At 49.1% G+C, this 18,707-nt stretch overlaps 1 protein-coding gene across 7 annotated transcripts in view; it reads left to right on the plus strand.

Annotated features, from left to right (window-relative positions):
- LOC144771188 (aldehyde dehydrogenase family 3 member B1-like) overlaps window positions 1-18,707 on the plus strand; it is a 1,013,654-nt gene that overhangs the window by 809,856 nt on the left and 185,091 nt on the right. For all 7 annotated transcript variants that reach the window (XM_078655887.1, XM_078655933.1, XM_078655870.1 and 4 more), the window contains one exon: window positions 14,326-14,411. In XM_078655887.1, the coding sequence (XP_078512013.1) occupies window positions 14,326-14,411 (86 nt within the window). The remainder of the gene's footprint in view (window positions 1-14,325; window positions 14,412-18,707) is intronic.

Here is an 18,707-nt window from a genome sequence, read left to right on the forward strand (position 1 = left end):
GTCAGTTGGTGGCTGACGCCTGGAGATTCTGGTGGGGATTGTCGTTGTGCTTTCTAACATCAAGAAGAATAAACGTCAACACTTGACTTCAGTAATGCATATCCCGTGCCAGTCTGTGCCGCTCAGAAGAACCCAACAACTTCATCGTCATCCCACAAACAGCGATCCAACACCATCCCAGAGCCAACCTTCATTCACTAACCCACAGTAAATCCTCCTCCACCATCCTACAGAGAAATCTCTTTTAACATTCCACAGCAAATTCTCCTACACCCTCCCATAACCAGTGCTCCCATCACACAGCCTGCAGCCCTGCACTAACTAACAGACAGCAATCCTTTACCATACTACAGTCAACTCTCCTTCACCTTCTTCATCTTCTCAGTGCCAGCCCTTCTCACCATCCCACATCCAGCTGCCAGCACTCTTTGACCACCATACAACCAGTGCTTGTACACCGTCCCACGGCCAGCACACTTTCAGCATCTCAAGTGAACTTTCTCTCACTAACACATAGAAAACACACTTACACAATCCAGCAACCAAATCTCTTTTACAATCCAACATGCAGTGCTCTTTTACCAACCCACTGCCTGTCGGCCTTCCTTCAGTATCATAAGCCAGCTCTCCTCCACAATTCCACAGCCAACACTCCCTCACTATTCCACGGTCAGCACTCATTCACCATCACAAAGTCTGCATTCCTATGCAGTGTTCCTTCACTATCCTTCAAACAATGCTCCTACACCATCCCCAAGCCAGCTCTTTCATCATCCCACAGACAGCGCCATTTCACATCCTACAGCCAGCGAACTTTCATCATCCCACAGCGAACGCTCCTACACCATCCCACATTGAGTGTTCTTTCACCATGCCACAGCCCACACTTTTACTCTAGCCAACAGCGAAAGCACCTATACCATCCCACAGCCAAAGCTTTTTCCCCATTTCACAGCCAGCGCTCTGTTATCATCACAATGCCTGGACTCCTACACTAGCCCATGGCCAGCACTCTTCCACCATCCCACAGGAAAGTCTCCTATACCATCCCACAGCCAGTTTTCATTCACCATCCCACATCTAGTGCACCTACATCTTTCTACAGCCACACTCCTGCACCTTCCCACAGTCAGGGCTCCTACCCCATCCCACAGACAGGGCCACTATACCAGCATGTCACTCTCAGCTTTTATCCTCCAGTCACTACAGATTTTATTTTCTTTTTATTAGAACTTTAGTCACAAAAAAACCTGGTCTGGCACATATCATACAAAATAAACAAACAATTGTTATCATCGCACGATTTGACTCGGAGCCTGATGTACCACGCATTCCGGGCCCATGCAGAAATCCATGCCCTTTGCCCACCCAACCCCTGTTGGGCCCCAACATTTTTTCACTCCTTTGCACTATCTTGCAAGGCCACAAGCATTCCCAATGAAAGCAGCACCTTTTGATATCTATTACCCTCTACTTCATCTGCAATATGGAGTAAGACCAGTTTTGGTTCCCTTCGCCAGGTGGATGAAGAGCAGCTGCCTACAACTCAACACAGACAAAACCAAAGTACTCATGGGTCCACACCACAACGCCTGAAACAACACCAGTGGCCCCTCCCCTCGTACACCCTCCCTCCCCCATGGACCACGCATGCAACCTCGAAATCATATTGGAATTTGAGATCAAAATGGACCACCAAATCAACGCTGTCTCATCCTCCTGTTTTCAAACCCTCCGACATCTGCGAAAGACCTTCAATTGGATTCCCCTCGAACACAGAAAAACCGTCACCCACGCCCTAATCAGCAGCAGACTTGACTATGGCAATGCTCTCTACTTCGGAATCAACAAAAACCTCACCCGTAAACTCCAGAATGTCCAGAAAGCCTCCGCCAGACTAATCCTCAATCCTGACACCTGCAGTGGTGCATTGGCTCCCCATCAAGAAGAGAATCATCTTCAAACTTCTCACTCACGCCCACAAAGACTTTCACATCACAGGACCTGCCTACTTGAACCATCGCCTCTCGTTCCAGGCACGTCAAAGATCCCTCCGATCAGCCCAGCTCTCCTTTGCTACAGTGTAGCCCATCAAGAAGACCAGAACAGGAGGTCGCTCCTTCCCCTTCCTCGCGGCCAAGGAATGGAACACCCTCCCACTCCACCTCAGACCGACGCCAATACTCTCCAAGAAGAAACCAAGACCTGGCTCTTTGACGGATCACAGTGAACTTCCCGGATCTGCACATCCACCTCCCCCATCACCTTGATACCCTATTGGGTGAGTTGTTGCGCTCTACAAACCTATGATTGATTGATAGATTGAACCTCCAGCCCAGTACCGTCACCAGAGTCCTCTGCACCGCTTCTCAGAAATGTAATAGGACTGGACAGCCCCAGAAAGTATGTAGTGAGTTTCTGTTAGCAGCACTGCAGTGCAGGCAACCTCCGAGCCCAACAGCCCCATTCTTGAATAGCCATTTTCTCGGTACATGCGGTGCAGTATTTTGAGTTGGATAAGACGGTACTGAGCGGCCACTACTGCCTCTCTCAGGGGCGCCAACGCCTCCCTCCAGTTCTCATCCTCAAGTTGGCCCTGATACTGTGTCCTCACCTCCCTCACCGTCACTATTAGAGCTAGTTTTTGGCATAACAACGTTTGATATATTACCAACAGTTTGTGTGTTTTAATGTTAGTGAGCACAGTTTTAGCCTCCGGGGGTGAATAAGCCAGAATTTGGGCAAAGAAAGGCCGAGAGCATGCTGGAGCTAACAGAAAAACTGGCAGCGGTGCATTTGGTATTCTACATTATACCAGTAGCTCTGCGAAAGTCTTAAGGGATCCCTTTGTGAGAACGTCTCCCAGCATTGTGATGCCAGCTGCATCCTTCGTGGCAAAACCGTGTAAATGCCGATACCTGGGGCAGTCTAGTCTCCCTCCACAACTGGGTCCTCAATGCCAAACAAACATAGTGGAGGCTCTCTGGCTTAAGGGTCCAGGGGAGCCAGTCTCTACTCTATCCATGGTACCGACTCCCCGGACATAGCGCATGGGTAGTTTACCAGCGCTCCTTCTACTAAGGACAGGACAACAACCTTGAGGTGTCCTACGCCGGGGAGACGACAGGAGCAAGCGCTTCAAATTTACCGGGTTTCAGTAGACCTTGGTGGGACTACGTACTCGCACCTTGATTTTGTAGTGGGTAGGCACGATTCCACCCCACCACCTAGTGTAGATAGTCTTTTGGTCCTGTATCTCTTAGAACACTTTTGCGTGAAACATGTTGATCATGGATATAGAGTAGAGACTGGCTCCCCTGGACCCTTAAGCCAGAGAGCCTCCACTCTGTTTCTTTTTAGTAAGGTGGATTACCACTTTATTAAAGTTCCTCTGTGGACACCCAACTTTTTTTAACCACTTATGCACACGCCCCCCCTCCCGCCCCCTCCCCTAGGGCCCTCACACTCATGGCATCATACGGCAGGAACAAAAGATCTCTGCTAAAGAGCCCCTTTATGGGTGCCCGTCGGGTATTGCACCTCCGACCCGACGAGGAGCGAGCCCATATGATGAAGCATGACACCTAGCTTGTTGGGTGTGTGAGGATTCTAGTTCCTGTTTGCCTTTCACTCACTTTGGTTCATCTGTCTTCCCCTCGCTCTTTTAACCTGGGGAACTGCGTGCCCTCTTTTTTGGTTTACTGTCTTTAGGGCACGTATGCTGGACCCCGTTAAACGTCCCCCCTTGTCCCTTTTTTTGTTAGGATCCACAGCAGTATGGCCTCTCCTCTCGAGCTGCGATGAAGGGCTGCAGAAAACACCCTTGTGAACCCTTTGCGTGCCGGAAATGGCAGGGGACCGTGTTGCCCATGAGATGTGTTTCTTGCATGAGGAGTATTTTTAGGGTTATACTTGTGAGCCTCCCTCCTAACCGCCCCTCATCATCTTTTCCTGGAGTCTATTGGCGTTCCATTAGAGAACAGCAAAACAGCAGGACGTCTCACAGAAGAAGTTGTCTCCGGCCGGGGAATGGTCGTATCTATGGCAGTGCCCTAGAGTCCAACGTGCATATACTGTGCGACAATATGCTGAACCTAGATACAGGCACTACCCTGCTGATCCATTCCGCCTCACCTACAACACCGCTCTCATGAAGACATGCCTCAGACACACAACCTCCACACACAACCTCCACTAAGTGGGGAGAGAAGTTGGTTAATGGCTAGGGCGCTCGACCTCGGACCTGGGGATCTGGGTTCGAGTCTCGGTTACGACGCCAAAACCTCCTGTGATTCTAGGCAAATAACTTAATCTCCCGGTGCCTAAAAAATGAAAGTGTGTCCTCATGTAACATAACTGGAAAATATGTAAAGCGCTCTGATACCTGATTCGGTTCGGGTCTAGTTCGCGCTATATAAAACTCTGCAAAAAAAAAAAAAAATGTAGGGTACACCACAGGATAGTCACCCTGGGAACTGAAATGGGGCATTGACTACCCACAAATACTACCACCTCTCCAAAGTAGGGTACACCACAGGATATTCACCCTGAAAAACCAAAACAACAACATCCCCTAGATGGGGTACACCATAAGGCACAACATCACCCCAGAAACAGAGTTGGGCATTGAAAGGCCCCACAACCTCCCCAAAGAAAGGTACACCGTAGGGTTAAACGATGTCACCCTAGGAAACACTCCAACAACCTCCCAAACATAGAGCAACCAAAACAAGAGCCTATGCCCAAACATGCGCCCACCCAAAACATACACTGAGATGCTAAGCACTACCAGAATAAATAAATAAAAGACTTGAGCTCCGGTGAGCGGTCTCTCACCCGGGTTCTCCGTGAACAGCTCTCCGCTGTTGTCGCTGAATATTGCCATAAAAACGAAATCTCAGACAGTCTATGAGGAAAGTCAAAAGCACCGTCGTTCTGCTCTCAGTCCTAGCAATAGATATCGTGTTTAACCAGTCACTCCGATTGTCTAAAACGTGAAGAAAATGTAGCACCAACCATGCTTTCCAGGAGGCAGACAGCACCACGTTTGCCATAACTTCTTTGCTGCGATTGTCCCTCTGGGCCGGTCACCCCACGCACCTCGCTCACTCCTCCGTGTGTGAGTCCAGGCTGCCCCTTTCCTGCCGAGTGCCGCCGCTCCCCCCGCAGCTGTGCTCCTGGTCCTGCGCTGCTGCTGGATTTGCCCTGTTGCACTGTGTGTGTATTCTTTCCCGTCTGTGCCCTGCCTTAGCTGTACTGTGTGTGTAATCTCCCGGTATTCTTTCCCGTTTGTGCCCTGCCTTAGCTGTACTGTGTGTGTCATTTCCCGGTTTTGCTCTGCCTTAGTTCTGCCTCTATTGTTTTCTCCCTCTGTGCCCCTTGTTGTGCCCAGCCCCTGCCGCGTTCCCGCCACCTCCCCGCTCCCCTCCCAGCTGCTCCTCCCTCGCTCCGCGCCCCCACTCTCCACATATGGCAGAGTGGCAAACGCGCAGCGTTGACGCGCAGCGGGCGCGCCGATTGTGCGCCGAAGGCACGCCAAAAGTAAGCCCGTCTGCGCCTGGCCCGCGCCCAGTGCCCGGATCCCTGTCCCCCGCAGACACCAACCCACCCGCCGGACCTACAACGCCACCGAACTCAACGCACTCAACACCGGCCGGATCCCGGGATGCTTCCGAGCCGCCCCGAGACGCTCCCACGGACCCTTCAGCTGCCACTCCTGCAAGTTCTCCTGCATCCGGACCTGCACCGCACCCGCCCCCACCAAGCTGAGAACTAGCAGCAACAACCTGAAGTGCATCCTACTCAACACCCGCTCCGTCCACAGACACGCCGGGGAGCTCTGGAACCTCCTCGACACAACATCACCAGACGTCGCCTTCCTCACGGAAACCTGTATGAACGCCTCCTCAGCGCCCGACATCGCCATCGCCATCCCAGACGGTTACAAGATCACCCGGAGGGACCGCGGCAACCAGACCGGAGGAGGCATCGCCATCATCCACAGGAACACCATCCGCATCACGTCCAACTCCGACGATACCCTCACAGCCACCGAACATCTACACTTCCAGATCCACACCGACCCCAAGACCACCCTCAGAGGCACCCTCATCTACAGACCCCCGGGACCACGCACACAATTCAGCGAAGACATCGCCGACTTCATCAGCCCGCACGCACTCCCCTCCGCTGACTACATCCTCCTCGGGGACCTCAACTTCCACCTGGAGAACAACAACGACCGCAACACCGCCACCCTGCTGGACAACCTCGCCACCCTCGGCCTCAAGCAGCTGGTGACCACCCCCACCCACTACGCCGGACACACACTCGACCCCGTCTTCTCCTCCAGCAAGGACATCACCTTCAGCCACGCCACCGGACTCCACTGGACGGACCACAGTTGCGTCCACTTCAACTACAGAAAGAACACGATCCACCAGCAACAGGTTGCACGCAGAAGCTGGAACAAGATCACAGCCGACCAGCTCGCCGCATCCTTAAGCCAGGACCCCCCCGCCAGCTCAGCTAACCCCAGCCAGGCCGCCAACAACCTCACGAGGTGGATCAGCAACTGCGCAGATGACCTCGCTCCACTGAGGACCCCGCCCAGCAGACCGGGAAGTAAGAAAGCACCATGGTTCACCGACGAACTCAAGAGCTCCAAGAAAAACTGCCGAACCCTCGAGAGAGCCTGGCGCAGAGACCCTACACCAGACAACATGACCACCCTCAAGCTCGCCACTCGAAAACACCACCAATTGATCCACACCACCAAGAAAACCGCATTCAAGGAACGACTGGACAACAACGCCCACAACAGTAAGGAACTCTTCAACATCGTCAAAGAGGTCTCCAACCCCAGCGCCGGAAACAACAACATCATCCCATCACAAGACCTCTGCAACTCCCTCGCCGCCTACTTCCACAACAAGATCGCCGACATACACAACAGCTTCAGCACACAGCCAACGCACCCCACGACAGCACTGGCACCCCCCACCACCACCCTCCGCGCCTGGACCCCGATCAACATCGAGGAAACCCTTCGCACGATGAACTCCATCCACTCCGGATCTCCAACCGACCCCTGCCCTCACCACGTCTTCAACAAGGCCGACTCCGTCATCGTGCCCCACCTACGGGATATCATCAACACCTGCTTCGACACCGCTACCTTCCCGGAGAGCTGGAAGCATGCCGAACTCAGCACTCTACTGAAGAAACCATCAGCGGACCCCACCGAACTCAAAAACTACCGCCCCATCTCGCTCCTCCCGTTCCCGGCCAAAGTCATCGAGAAGACCGTCAACAAGCAGCTGGCCGCATTCCTCGAGACAAATGGATCCCTCGACCACTCGCAGTCTGGCTTTCGGGCCAACCACAGCACGGAGACCGCCCTCATCGCAGCCACCGATGACATCCGAGCCCTGCTCGACAACGGGGAAACAGCGGCCCTCATCCTCCTGGACCTCTCCGCGGCATTCGACACTGTCTGCCACCGCACCCTAGTGCAGCGCCTCAGCAACGTCGGAATCCAAGAGAAGGCACTAGAATGGATCATCTCCTTCCTCGCCGGAAGGACACAGAGAGTCCATCTCCCCCCGTTCAGATCAGAAGCCACCGAAGTCATCTGCGGCGTTCCCCAAGGCTCATCGCTCAGCCCCACCCTCTTCAATGTCTACATGAGCCCCCTCGCGGCCATCGCACGCCAGCACAACCTCAACATCATCTCTTACACCGACGACACCAAGCTGATCCTCTCCCTCACCAACGACCCCGCCACCGCCAGAGCCAACCTACACGAAGGGATGAAAGACGTAGCCGAGTGGATGATGAACAGCCGCCTGAAACTGAACTCAGACAAGACGGAAGTCCTCATCCTGGGATCTTCACCCTCCACCTGGGACGACTCTTGGTGGCCCCCTGCCCTGGGCAGCGCACCCAAACCAACAGACCACACACGCAACCTGGGCTTCATACTGGACTCCTCCCTCTCCATGACCAGACAAGTCAACGCCGTCTCCTCGTCGTGCTTCAACATCCTGCGCATGCTACGTAAGATCTTCCGGTGGATCCCCACCGAGACCAGGAAGACGGTCACCCAGGCCCTCGTCACCAGCCGACTGGACTACGGCAACTCCCTCTACGCCGGAACCACCGCCAAACTCCAGAAAAGACTGCAGCGAATCCAGAACGCCTCAGCAAGACTCATCCTGGACATCCCCCGACACAGCCACATCTCCGGACACCTGAGAGACCTGCACTGGCTCCCGGTCAACAAGAGAATCACGTTCCGACTCCTCACCCACGCACACAAAGCCCTACACAACCAAGGCCCAAGATACCTCAACAACCGCCTCAAGTTCTACACTCCCACCCGCCAGCTTCGATCAACCAACCACGCCCTCGCCGCTGTCCCCTGCATCCGAAGAGCCACCACAGGAGGAAGGTCCTTCTCCTACCTAGCCGCCAAGACGTGGAACTCCCTCCCGACCCACCTCCGCCTGTCCCAAGACCACCTCGCCTTCAGGAAGCAGCTCAAGACCTGGCTGTTCGAGCAGTAGCGGACCTCCCCTCCCCTAGCGCCTTGAGACCCTTCGGGTGAGTAGCGCGCTTTATAAATGCTTTGATTGATTGATTGATTGATTGCTGGACTGAAGAAAGTGCAACGAACATGCCCGGCCATCTGATGCGTTGGTAAGGAAATAGCACCAACCGGGGCCAAAAACAAAATGGCTGCACGCTTTCACGGCCGCGCCGGATGGTTCGCGGAGAAGACGTGCTGTCCAACGTTGCGTAGCAGCAGGCTGTGGCAAAGGAGAGGGCGTCACAGAGGAGAAGACGATGAAGGCATCACGAGACAGGTAAGACTGTGTGTCTCGAGAATGTGTGCGCGGAAGAGCTCGTGACCTGTTTAAAATGCGGCGGTTCAACTGCCATGAAGCAAATTGCATCATGAGTGCAGAAAATAGGAAATAAAATTGCCCCCCCACTTACCGGCAAAACACAGTCCAGCCTCCTCAAAGACACGCCTCGGCCGACCGGAGACGCCGTGCGTGTTTGAAGTTTCAATACAGCACTGGAGTTGCTCCATTTACTTTGCTTTGGGGTAGGGTGGATGATTCCAAACTTAATAAAGAGTGGATGTCTAGGAGAATGGTTGATGCCCGTAAATTGTCTGGTGTGACTGATGTCAGAGCCGCTGTACAGTTGAAGTAAGATACAAGGCCTGGTGCGCGTTATTCTCTGGATGTTAAGGTGGGTGATTGGGTGAGATTAAAAAAAACTGGTTTTCTCCGCAAAGGTGAATCCCGTTTTTCGGCTCTGAAAAGGGTGTCTGTGGTAAAGGATCGGGTGGTGGTGTTGATGGATGGAAGGGTGTGGAATAAATCTTTCATTTCCATTGTTCCTAAACCTATGGTTGATGAGGTCAACAGAAGACTGGGCACACGTTCCCCTGCTGTTGGGGTGTCCTCTGATGTTCATTGGACGGATGGTATTGTTCGTTCAGATCATGTTCCTCCTAGGAGAGTGTCTTCCAGGACGAAATGTTTACCTGTCAAGTTTAATGATTATAATATGCTGTAGTCTGAGGGTATGATGTTTCTTTTCTTCTTCACAGTTTCTATGCATCCTTGTTTTTCATCTTCTCATTCCTTCTTTTCCCGTTTCTTTATCTTCTCCTCTCTCTTTTCTTTCTTTGGTTATTTTAATGAAGAAGGGGAGGTGTGTTGGGATCTGGTCCTGAAGAACTGGGAACTCTGGTGCATGAACGTTCCCTGCGTGGAACATGTAGTGTGGGGAGTTCCTGTGGCTGGAGCAAATAAATTATCCTCCTGACCGACTGCAGTGTGGAGACTTACTTCATTTCACATAAATCATTGATATTGAACAGTTTAAGCAGACCAGCTTGAACAATCTCATTCTTGATAGATACAAAGTTATTTTGACAATCCTCATCCCATATGAACTTGACATTTTTCTTAAGCAAATTGCGCATGGAAGCAGTCTTGGTGGAAAAATTACTGACAAATTTCGCATAATATTCCACCAACCCCAAATATGAATGAAGTTGGTCTATATTCATGGGCGTGGGAGCATTTTGGATAGCCTCAATGATCTTAAATTTGGGCTCGATACCATTGTGAGAAATGTGGTGACCCAAGTAATCAACACCATCTTGCAAAAACTTACATTTATCAGCCCTCAACGTTAACCCACTTGCTTCAATAATACTTAAAACATGTTTGACCCTCTCATCATGTTCAAATTCGTTCTTCCCATGAATAAGGATATCATCCTGGAAGAAAACAACTCCAGGAATATCCTTAAATAAGTTTTTCATTAACCTTTGAAAAACAGCCGAAGCCGAGGCAAGGCCAAAGGGCATCCGGATGTAACGGTAAGCACCTTCGGGGGTTACGAAAGAAGTCAAGTGTCTAGACTCCTTACTGAGTTCGATCTGGTGGTATGCAGAAGAAATGTCTAGGGAAGTAAAAAATTTAGCACTGTCCATGGTGGTTAATAACTCATTAATATTAGGAAGGGGTTGACGATCGACCCAGATGTTGGCGTTTAGGTCTCTCAAATCAACACACATCCTAAGACAATTATCCGATTTTCGTGCCAAAACAATCGGTGCGAGCCATTCAGAACCCTCAATGGGTTTAATAACTCCAGCCGAACATAAACGTTCCAATTCATTCTTAAGTTCAGACCGAAGACTCAAAGGCACCTTGCGAACTTTGTGTGCCATAGCCTTAGCACCATCCTTAAGAATGATCTGGTGTTGGAAACCTTTGAGTTTCCCTAACTTACCATCAAAAACCTTAGGAAACATATGTTCCCACTTGACGCCAGATAATTGGGTCACCATATGAGCAGAAGGAGAACCAGGAATAGATTTGTAAAACTCACTATGAGAAATGACCATGTCAGGATGATTTGGATCCAGCACAATGTTAAGGGCACCTTGCTCATCCCAACCTAAAAGATTAGCACCCTCTTTGACCACAAATACAGTACCAGAAGTAAGATCAGAATGGAATCTAAGATCAGCAACAAATGTCCCTAAAACCTCAACCATTTTCCCCCCCATGAGCAAAAATGTTAATACTGGATTGTCCTAGCAGCACATTTCCTATTTTATCACAATCCGCTGCATCGATCAAAGTAAAAGGAGAACCAGAATCGGCTAAGAAACTTAGACAGGTATCATTCACAGAGATATGACAAGAGGAGATTTCCTTTTGGGAACACCACCTAAGGCAGATAATTCCACAACCCCATCACCACGAAATACAGAGGAGGACAACATAAGTAATTTGTAGCTCTCCTCGTCAGAGTCATCAGCAATGGCTTTCACAGTATGATCCTCGTTCCTCTTGGAGGAAGCAACATTACACATCCTAGAGTAATGATCCTTCTTTCCACAATTGTAACAAGTCTGGTTTAAAGCAAAACAAAATTTAGCATTGCCAAGATGAGTAGTACTACCACAACGGAAACACACTACATCCTTTTGTTCAGACTTAGTCTTGTTAGAAGTCACAGCGGAGGAACGTGGAACACCAGGAAGAGAAGGCTTTGCAACCAAAGGCGACTTAGTGGGTTTGGAAGTCGACTTCAATAACTTTACCTCGGTAGAAGAGGAGGAATTGCTCATTTCCTTTACGCAAAACTGAGAATGTTCAATGGATCTAGCAAGAGTAAGAGCAGTTTCCAAGTCAGGATCATCAGAAGATAATAATAACTTCTCTTGGATTTTTTTGTTGGAGGTTTTTTCAATTAACTGATCCCGAATGATTTCATCCCTGAACTCTCTATAATTACAATTGACAGCAAGAATCCTGAGCGCAGCCATGAAATCCCCAATCGATTCACCAGGAGTTTGAGAACGCTGGAGAAATTTGTGACGCTCGAGAACAACGTTCCTTTTGGGACTAAGACGTTTGTCTAACGTTTTGATGATCGTAGCATAATCATACAACCACCAGGAGTCACCACTATCTCCACCACTTACTAAAGAGCTCACGGTTTCCATGGGTAAAGTTTTTAAAACACGTCTGCCTTCAGCACCAAGGTTATAAATTAATAAAGCCATCTTTTTCTTAGAAGTAAAAGTCTCTCTATCAATTGCCTCTAGATATGCCTCAAAGGTGTCCTTCCAATCATCCCACTTCACAGGAGGCGTGCCAGCGGACTGTAAAAAGGGTGGAGTTGCCAAAACGTGATCCATAGTGGCACGTGGGTGAGTTGCTACCCCACACTAATACCAACAATGAAAAGACGAACCCTGTCAAATGAAAACAAGTGTAATCAAATCACAATAAGGAAATACATATTGATGTGCATCATAATGAATGCTGTGCACATCAGCGGTGAAAAGCAATGTGAACTGATGTAATAAATGCAGCTATGCACAACAGTAAAAATGAGATGCAATAGTAGACGCTGTAGAGCACATGAGAAAAGTTCTGTGCGCGTCACCGGAAGGAAATTTGAGGCTGAATGAAACACAGATGTGTAGAACAACCAAACTATACACGCAGCAAGTAAAAACTGTGCGCAACAGCGAAAGTGTAGCGCAATGCCAATATGACTGTCGCTGTTCGTCGGCTGAACGCGCTGAACATAAAGCTGTGCGCATCAGCGAGGTTGCTATGAAAATGGCAACCCAAAATGGCCGCATGCAGTGTCAGTACGCCGCGTGAACGTCAGGCAGTACGTACAAGATGAAAGTCAGGCAAACGCGGTGACACGAGAGCAGGAACGGCTCGATCGTGTATCAGGGGCAAATTGAAGAAAGGTACCTCAGAACGCTGACTACGCAGACCCCCAGGCAGCCAGGATGCAACGGAGGCCACCACAACTACAGGTGAGAGGCTGGAATCGTCGAAAAGGTGGCAAACGAAACGCAGGTCTCAAGAAGTTAATCAAAACAAAACCGCTGATCGCAGTACTTCGGTCCAATGATGGGGAGGCTGAAACTGGCATCAATCGTCGCCAGTGAAAAGAAGTAGAGCTCCACTCAGAGGTAGGATGGAGGATACTTTATTCGTACCAGTTACAGGGACTCCCCGGCAGCAACTGCCAAGGTAGGAACATTGCACACACCTTGTTCCACGCAGGGAACATTCAAACAACAGAGTTCTAACAATTAAAGGAGCAGGTCCCAACAGCCTCCCTCCTAACCGCCCCTCATCATCTTTTCCTGGAGACTATTGGCGTTCCATTAGAGAACAGCAGGACGTCCCACAGAATCAGTTGTCATCCGGCCAGGGAATGGTCGTATCTATGGTAATGCCCTAGAGTCCAACGTGCATATACTGTGCGACAATATGCTGAACCTAGATACAGGCACTGCCCTGCTGATCCATTCCGCCTCACCTGCAACACCTCTCATGAAGACATGCCCCAGACAGTGTGCCCATAATGCCTGTCTCTGCAACTTCTGCCAGGCATCATTGCATCTTCATTGCACGTTGCAGTGTGTCTACTACATCCGATAGAGCACCAAAGCTGAGCACCACTGGCAGTGTGTGTTTTTTCAGCCAACCTCTTAATTTCACCCCTGCATGCTCCCTCCATGAACTGCTCCCAGTGTGCACAAATTGTTTTTGCACCACAGCAGAGGGCCAGTAACTGGTAATACATTGGTATTATCACCATACTACACCCATTGGTGTCCTTGTAAGTGCTCTTGTCCTACCTTTTCTCTAGTGTATAGACTAACCTGGAGACACCCACCTCACCATACTTGCCCTTTATACATTCAACTACCACAGGAAAAACTGCTCACTGCTGTCAACATCTTCACTCTGCCACACTAACACCATGCTCCCCCATTTAATCTTCAATGCCCTTGCTATATCCCCTTACCTGCCCATTGCCCAGCATGCACACTGTGGTCACAGTCCACTGATCTGGCAGCATGCCACCCTCAATGCCAAACCTGGAAGCAGCCTCTTCCGGCCCCTCTCTATCCCATTACACTTGTGCAGGCTGGCACAATTCATCTGCCGATACAAACTCTTTCTCAAGCACACTCACTCACTTGTGTCCGCACACACCCAAATACTCCCACACACCCTCTCTTATACATAAATGTACAGAAAATCCAGAATAGTGCTCATAAGCGCATCTGAAAATCCCCAAATTTGCTTAAGGGCCACTCCTGTAGCATGCGTGTGGTACACAAGTAGCTGTAACATAACATGTCTCCGCCAGAGTTAGGGAAAGAAAATTGACTGTTATCCACCCAAAGGAACAGCTTTGAACTCCAGGCATTGTCTGACGTGTGTTTCTTTTTCCCCCTTGTAGGAAACTGCAGCATCCTGAAGCCATCAGAGATCAGCAAGAGCACGGAAAAGCTGATGTCTGATCTGCTGCCTCGCTATCTTGATCAGGTGTGATACCTTTCCACCTTCGGAGTTTGTTTTTGGTTGTAGTCTTAGCAAAATGCTTTCTAGTTAGTTACTAATGTGGTACTATTTAACTTACCACTTTTAGGCTGAAGGCACTAATATTGTGCGTGGCTCCTGCATTGTTTATAGTCCTTTCCCACACTTGTGACACTCCTATCTTTACTGAAAGTCCAGAATCAGTCAGATGTCATTTTAGACTGATGTGAAGACCTCAGCAGTTTTTAATGTAGCTATCCTTTGAACACTATGATTCCACTGGTGTTACTAGATCTGATACAGTTCTCCTGCTTTTACAGGCTTGAGCTGTCATGGTGGGGACCACTTATTTGCTGGCGCCAACTGCTATTATGGGATTTAAAAAAAGTTAATGTGGTGACCTGTTTGCTCTGTTGTATTGACACAGTTCTGGCATAGCCCACAGCGTCCCCTTTACTTGCTCAGTCTTATTGCGTCTCGTTGTCAGTCCCATGCCACTTTTGATGTGGCTCCTGCTTTTAACGTCACTTCATCATGAATAATTGAGCATGGAATATGAAAAGTAAGTGTGGGTATAGAAATGGGCCTTATGTGGAAGAGGTTGTGTTTGTGTTGTTTTGGTGTGGAGATAGTTGTTAAAGGTTACACTGCCCTCCCTGAGGGACTCTGCATATCACATGCTAAACTTCAAGTAGGAAGTCTCCCTCAATATTGGGTTATAGTCCAAAATAAAATGGACCAAGAAGCGAGGAGAGCAAAATCCATATGGTGGCCGAGGAGCGCATTTTGTCACCTAACATGGTAAAACGTGCCCCAGCTGAGTAGACAGCATGAAGTCAAGGATGGAAAGGCTTGAATCTGTTTGAACAGCTGGAAGTTACTGTGACCGCTTTTCATTCTATGTTTGTAGCTGGTCTTGTATAGAAAGGGACTTGCTATATTTGTAATGACCACCTTCTCTGCATGTTTTGGTGCTTCTGTCAGTCACCAGGTCATTACTTACCACATCCTTTCTCAGGTTACAGAAAGACACCACATTTCACAATACTTACCCAAGAAAGGAATAAACACTGACAACATATAAGACCATTGCTGAGGAGCTCGCAAATAACAACAAGTCACAACACCTCCCAATCCAAGAGGGTACGCAGAAATTCACAACACCTCCTAATCTAAGAGGGTACACAGCGCATGCTCCTCCTAGCAATGTAATTTAGATATCCCTGATGGGAGCCGATTTCCCTCCTGTATCAACTATTACCCATTAGAGGGGAATCGCCCATCCCTCTGTAAGTACTTGGTAAAAAAAAAAAGGTCCCGACCTTCCCTCACAAGGAATGCAAACAAATGATATGCTCTAGGGTTTCTTTATTACATGATAATAGGATGACAAAAGAAAGAAAGTGAACATTTATAGCAATCACCAACACATACATATACATTGAGCCTGAAAATAAAAGCATAGTTAAATAAAGTTAGATATACATCGAACACCTCACCATAATCTTAGGCGTCTTGTCATCTGAAGAAGGGTCCGTCTCTCTTTGCCTCACTGGTTGGTTCCGGACTCTCTGTTGCACAAGCACGTCTGCACCGTGATGTATCATCAGACCCCCAAAACACCAGACCAGCATCTCAGCATCTCAGCATCTCACCATCTCAGAATCTCTCTGCCTCTCAGAAACTCTCTGAATCTCTCACAGACCCCCTTTCTCTAATATAGAATGCAGCTCTCCATCGAAGTTTCTAGCTAACTCCGCCCACAGTTCTCACTGGATTCCTGCACCACCTCGTACCAAGAGCACAACAAGCAGCTGGCCAAGCGTTTTGCTCTGACTCGGCACGAAGAGAGCACATTTCACCCAATAAGAACCGGTTCTGTCTGGTTCACTACTGGTGGACAACACATGTAATCTAAAATATAACCTCTCACCTACAGAGGCTCAGAAGATGGCTGCAGTTTAGAATATGGAGTTGCTCAAGCATAGGCCTCTACTACTTGGAAAGCAGAATGATATTATACCATGTCAAAGCCAATAGGCTAAAGTCATAATTCACCTAACTCAAATAACACTATGCCCTTAATCCCTCAGTATCCACTATGGAGCACATGTGTGCACCATCACCAACAACTCTGCACCTCGACATCCCATACCTTCTATTCTTTGGCAAGATTATTGTAATGCAAGACCATCCTACATTAAGGCTAAAGTAACATAGCACACTAAAATCAGTACACAATGGTGGTGATCGAGGGTCATCAAAGATCATCAGACCACTAAAGTGGCTCATTCACTACATATGCAAATCAGCATTGGTCCTGTTCAAAAATGGACAGTGCAGCCTTTATAGCATGGTGGTGTGCCCTTTGAGGAGGAACACAGGGACCCAAGGCACTCAGGTGTGTTTTCACCCTGTTTGCCTGCAGCAGTGATAAGAGCTTCAGTCTCTAAGGCACACTACCTACACTCGGTTGTCCAGGACTTAGGACTCATGCATCTTTTTGATTTACAGCTTTGAGGAAAACATTCCTGTTTAAAAGAATGCACATTTGTTTTCATGGTTCTGATGGAAGTTAAGCTCTGAGTAGGTATAGTGGGCTTAAGATGTGGTATATGAGCGAAGCAGAATGAAACCAACATGTTTGTATCATGTGTGGCTGTAGATACACATGCCCTACATACTCCTGAAATCTAGTGGTGGGCTCGGACTATTGCAACTTGTTTTTTTTCTCCAAAGAAGCCTTTCAAGTCATGAGATCTTGGTGTCTCCTCCTCTAGTCATGGATCCGCATGGGCATCAACTCTATTGTTTTTCTCTGCCATCGAATTCGGATGTGAACAGCTTTGCTCCCAGTTTTGTCAGTTCCTAGTGTCACTAAAGCAAGAACTTGGACCTGAGGCAAGATGCTTCCAGGAGCCTGGACACTCAGCAAGCCACGTATCCGAATACACCCGACGGCACTGTTATTTCGAAGCCAGATCCACAGTTGAGGCCAAAAGTGCTATAAGCACTGAATCAGTTGCTATCGATGCTGAAACTACTATTGGCTCCAAAGCACTCCGCTCATGAGCTCCAGGAAAGCCCAGTATTCAAAAGGACACAGCAGGAGCTGGACAAAAGATAAAGGAGAATCATTATCCCCTTGTGCACAGGCAAGAGCTCTTCCTCAGAAAAGACCCTGCTAAAGAAGCAGAGGCTTACATTTGAAATATTTCCGCCACCGGTCACTTCTGCATCTCTTTTACCCTCAAACAAGCCTAATGACAAAGCTTCTAATCCTACTCCTGCTCCTCCTTGCCTGCCTTCCCATCCTCCACTGCCTCTATCTCACTGCCACTTCCCTTTCCTCCCTCAACACCTATGACTTCCCTACAGGGGTCACCAGAGTCATACTCTGATACAGGCAGTTCTAGCCCATTTTCCTCAGCTGGGGATTTTACCCCAGTCTACCCTAGCCCCTCGGGAGGTTCCTTGAGCAGATTATGACGTGGACCCTCAGACATACCCAATTCTAGAACATCCTGGCTGCTGAGGGGTGACACCCCGAAACCGTTCCGAGGATGCTTGTTTCCGGTCCAGGGAGGACCTGGCTTAGCAGTTCGGGCTGGACTTTTCCCATGAGTCACAGGGTCAAGACTGATTTGCATATGGCCAGGTGTAAACTGGGGTGCCATGGTGAGTAAAAGAATGATGGATTTAAACCCGATCTCTTGACTGGGGGTGAATATTTTGATTTGTGCTGCATTCCGTCCATCAATTGTGTGCTTTTTGCTTTCTCGCCCTAAATGCGCCGGGTATACCCAGACATGGGTCCCGGGCTCACTGTGCCACTGGATTCATGCTATCTTGGCTGATAATGGGTGAAACCCCGAAACCTGTCTTAGGATGCTTGTTTCCGGTCCAGGGAGGACCTGGCTTGGCAGTTTGTTCTGGATTGTTCACATGAGGCACAGGGTCATGACTGGTTTCCATATGACCATGTCTAAACTGAGGTGGCATGGTGAGCAAAAGAATGCTGGATTTAACCCAGATCTCTTGACTGGGGGTGACTGTTTTGATTTGTTCTACAATCCGTACATCAATTTTGTGTCTTTTGCAAATCTAAAATTCAGGTCCTCCCCGGAAGAAGCATGGTGTACCACAGCGTTATTCAACGTACGGCCGCCTAGCATAAAGTGGACATCTGCGTCACCCCTGATTATGACGAATTTTTGATGGAGACATTTTCAAAGGCAGATTGTTCCATTCAGTACCTCTGCCATGCACAAGGGCATAATAGAATCTGCCCCTGGAATTTTA

The sequence above is a fragment of the Lissotriton helveticus genome, chromosome 1_1, assembly GCF_964261635.1.
Source record: "Lissotriton helveticus chromosome 1_1, aLisHel1.1, whole genome shotgun sequence".
Taxonomy (NCBI): Eukaryota; Metazoa; Chordata; class Amphibia; order Caudata; family Salamandridae; genus Lissotriton; species Lissotriton helveticus.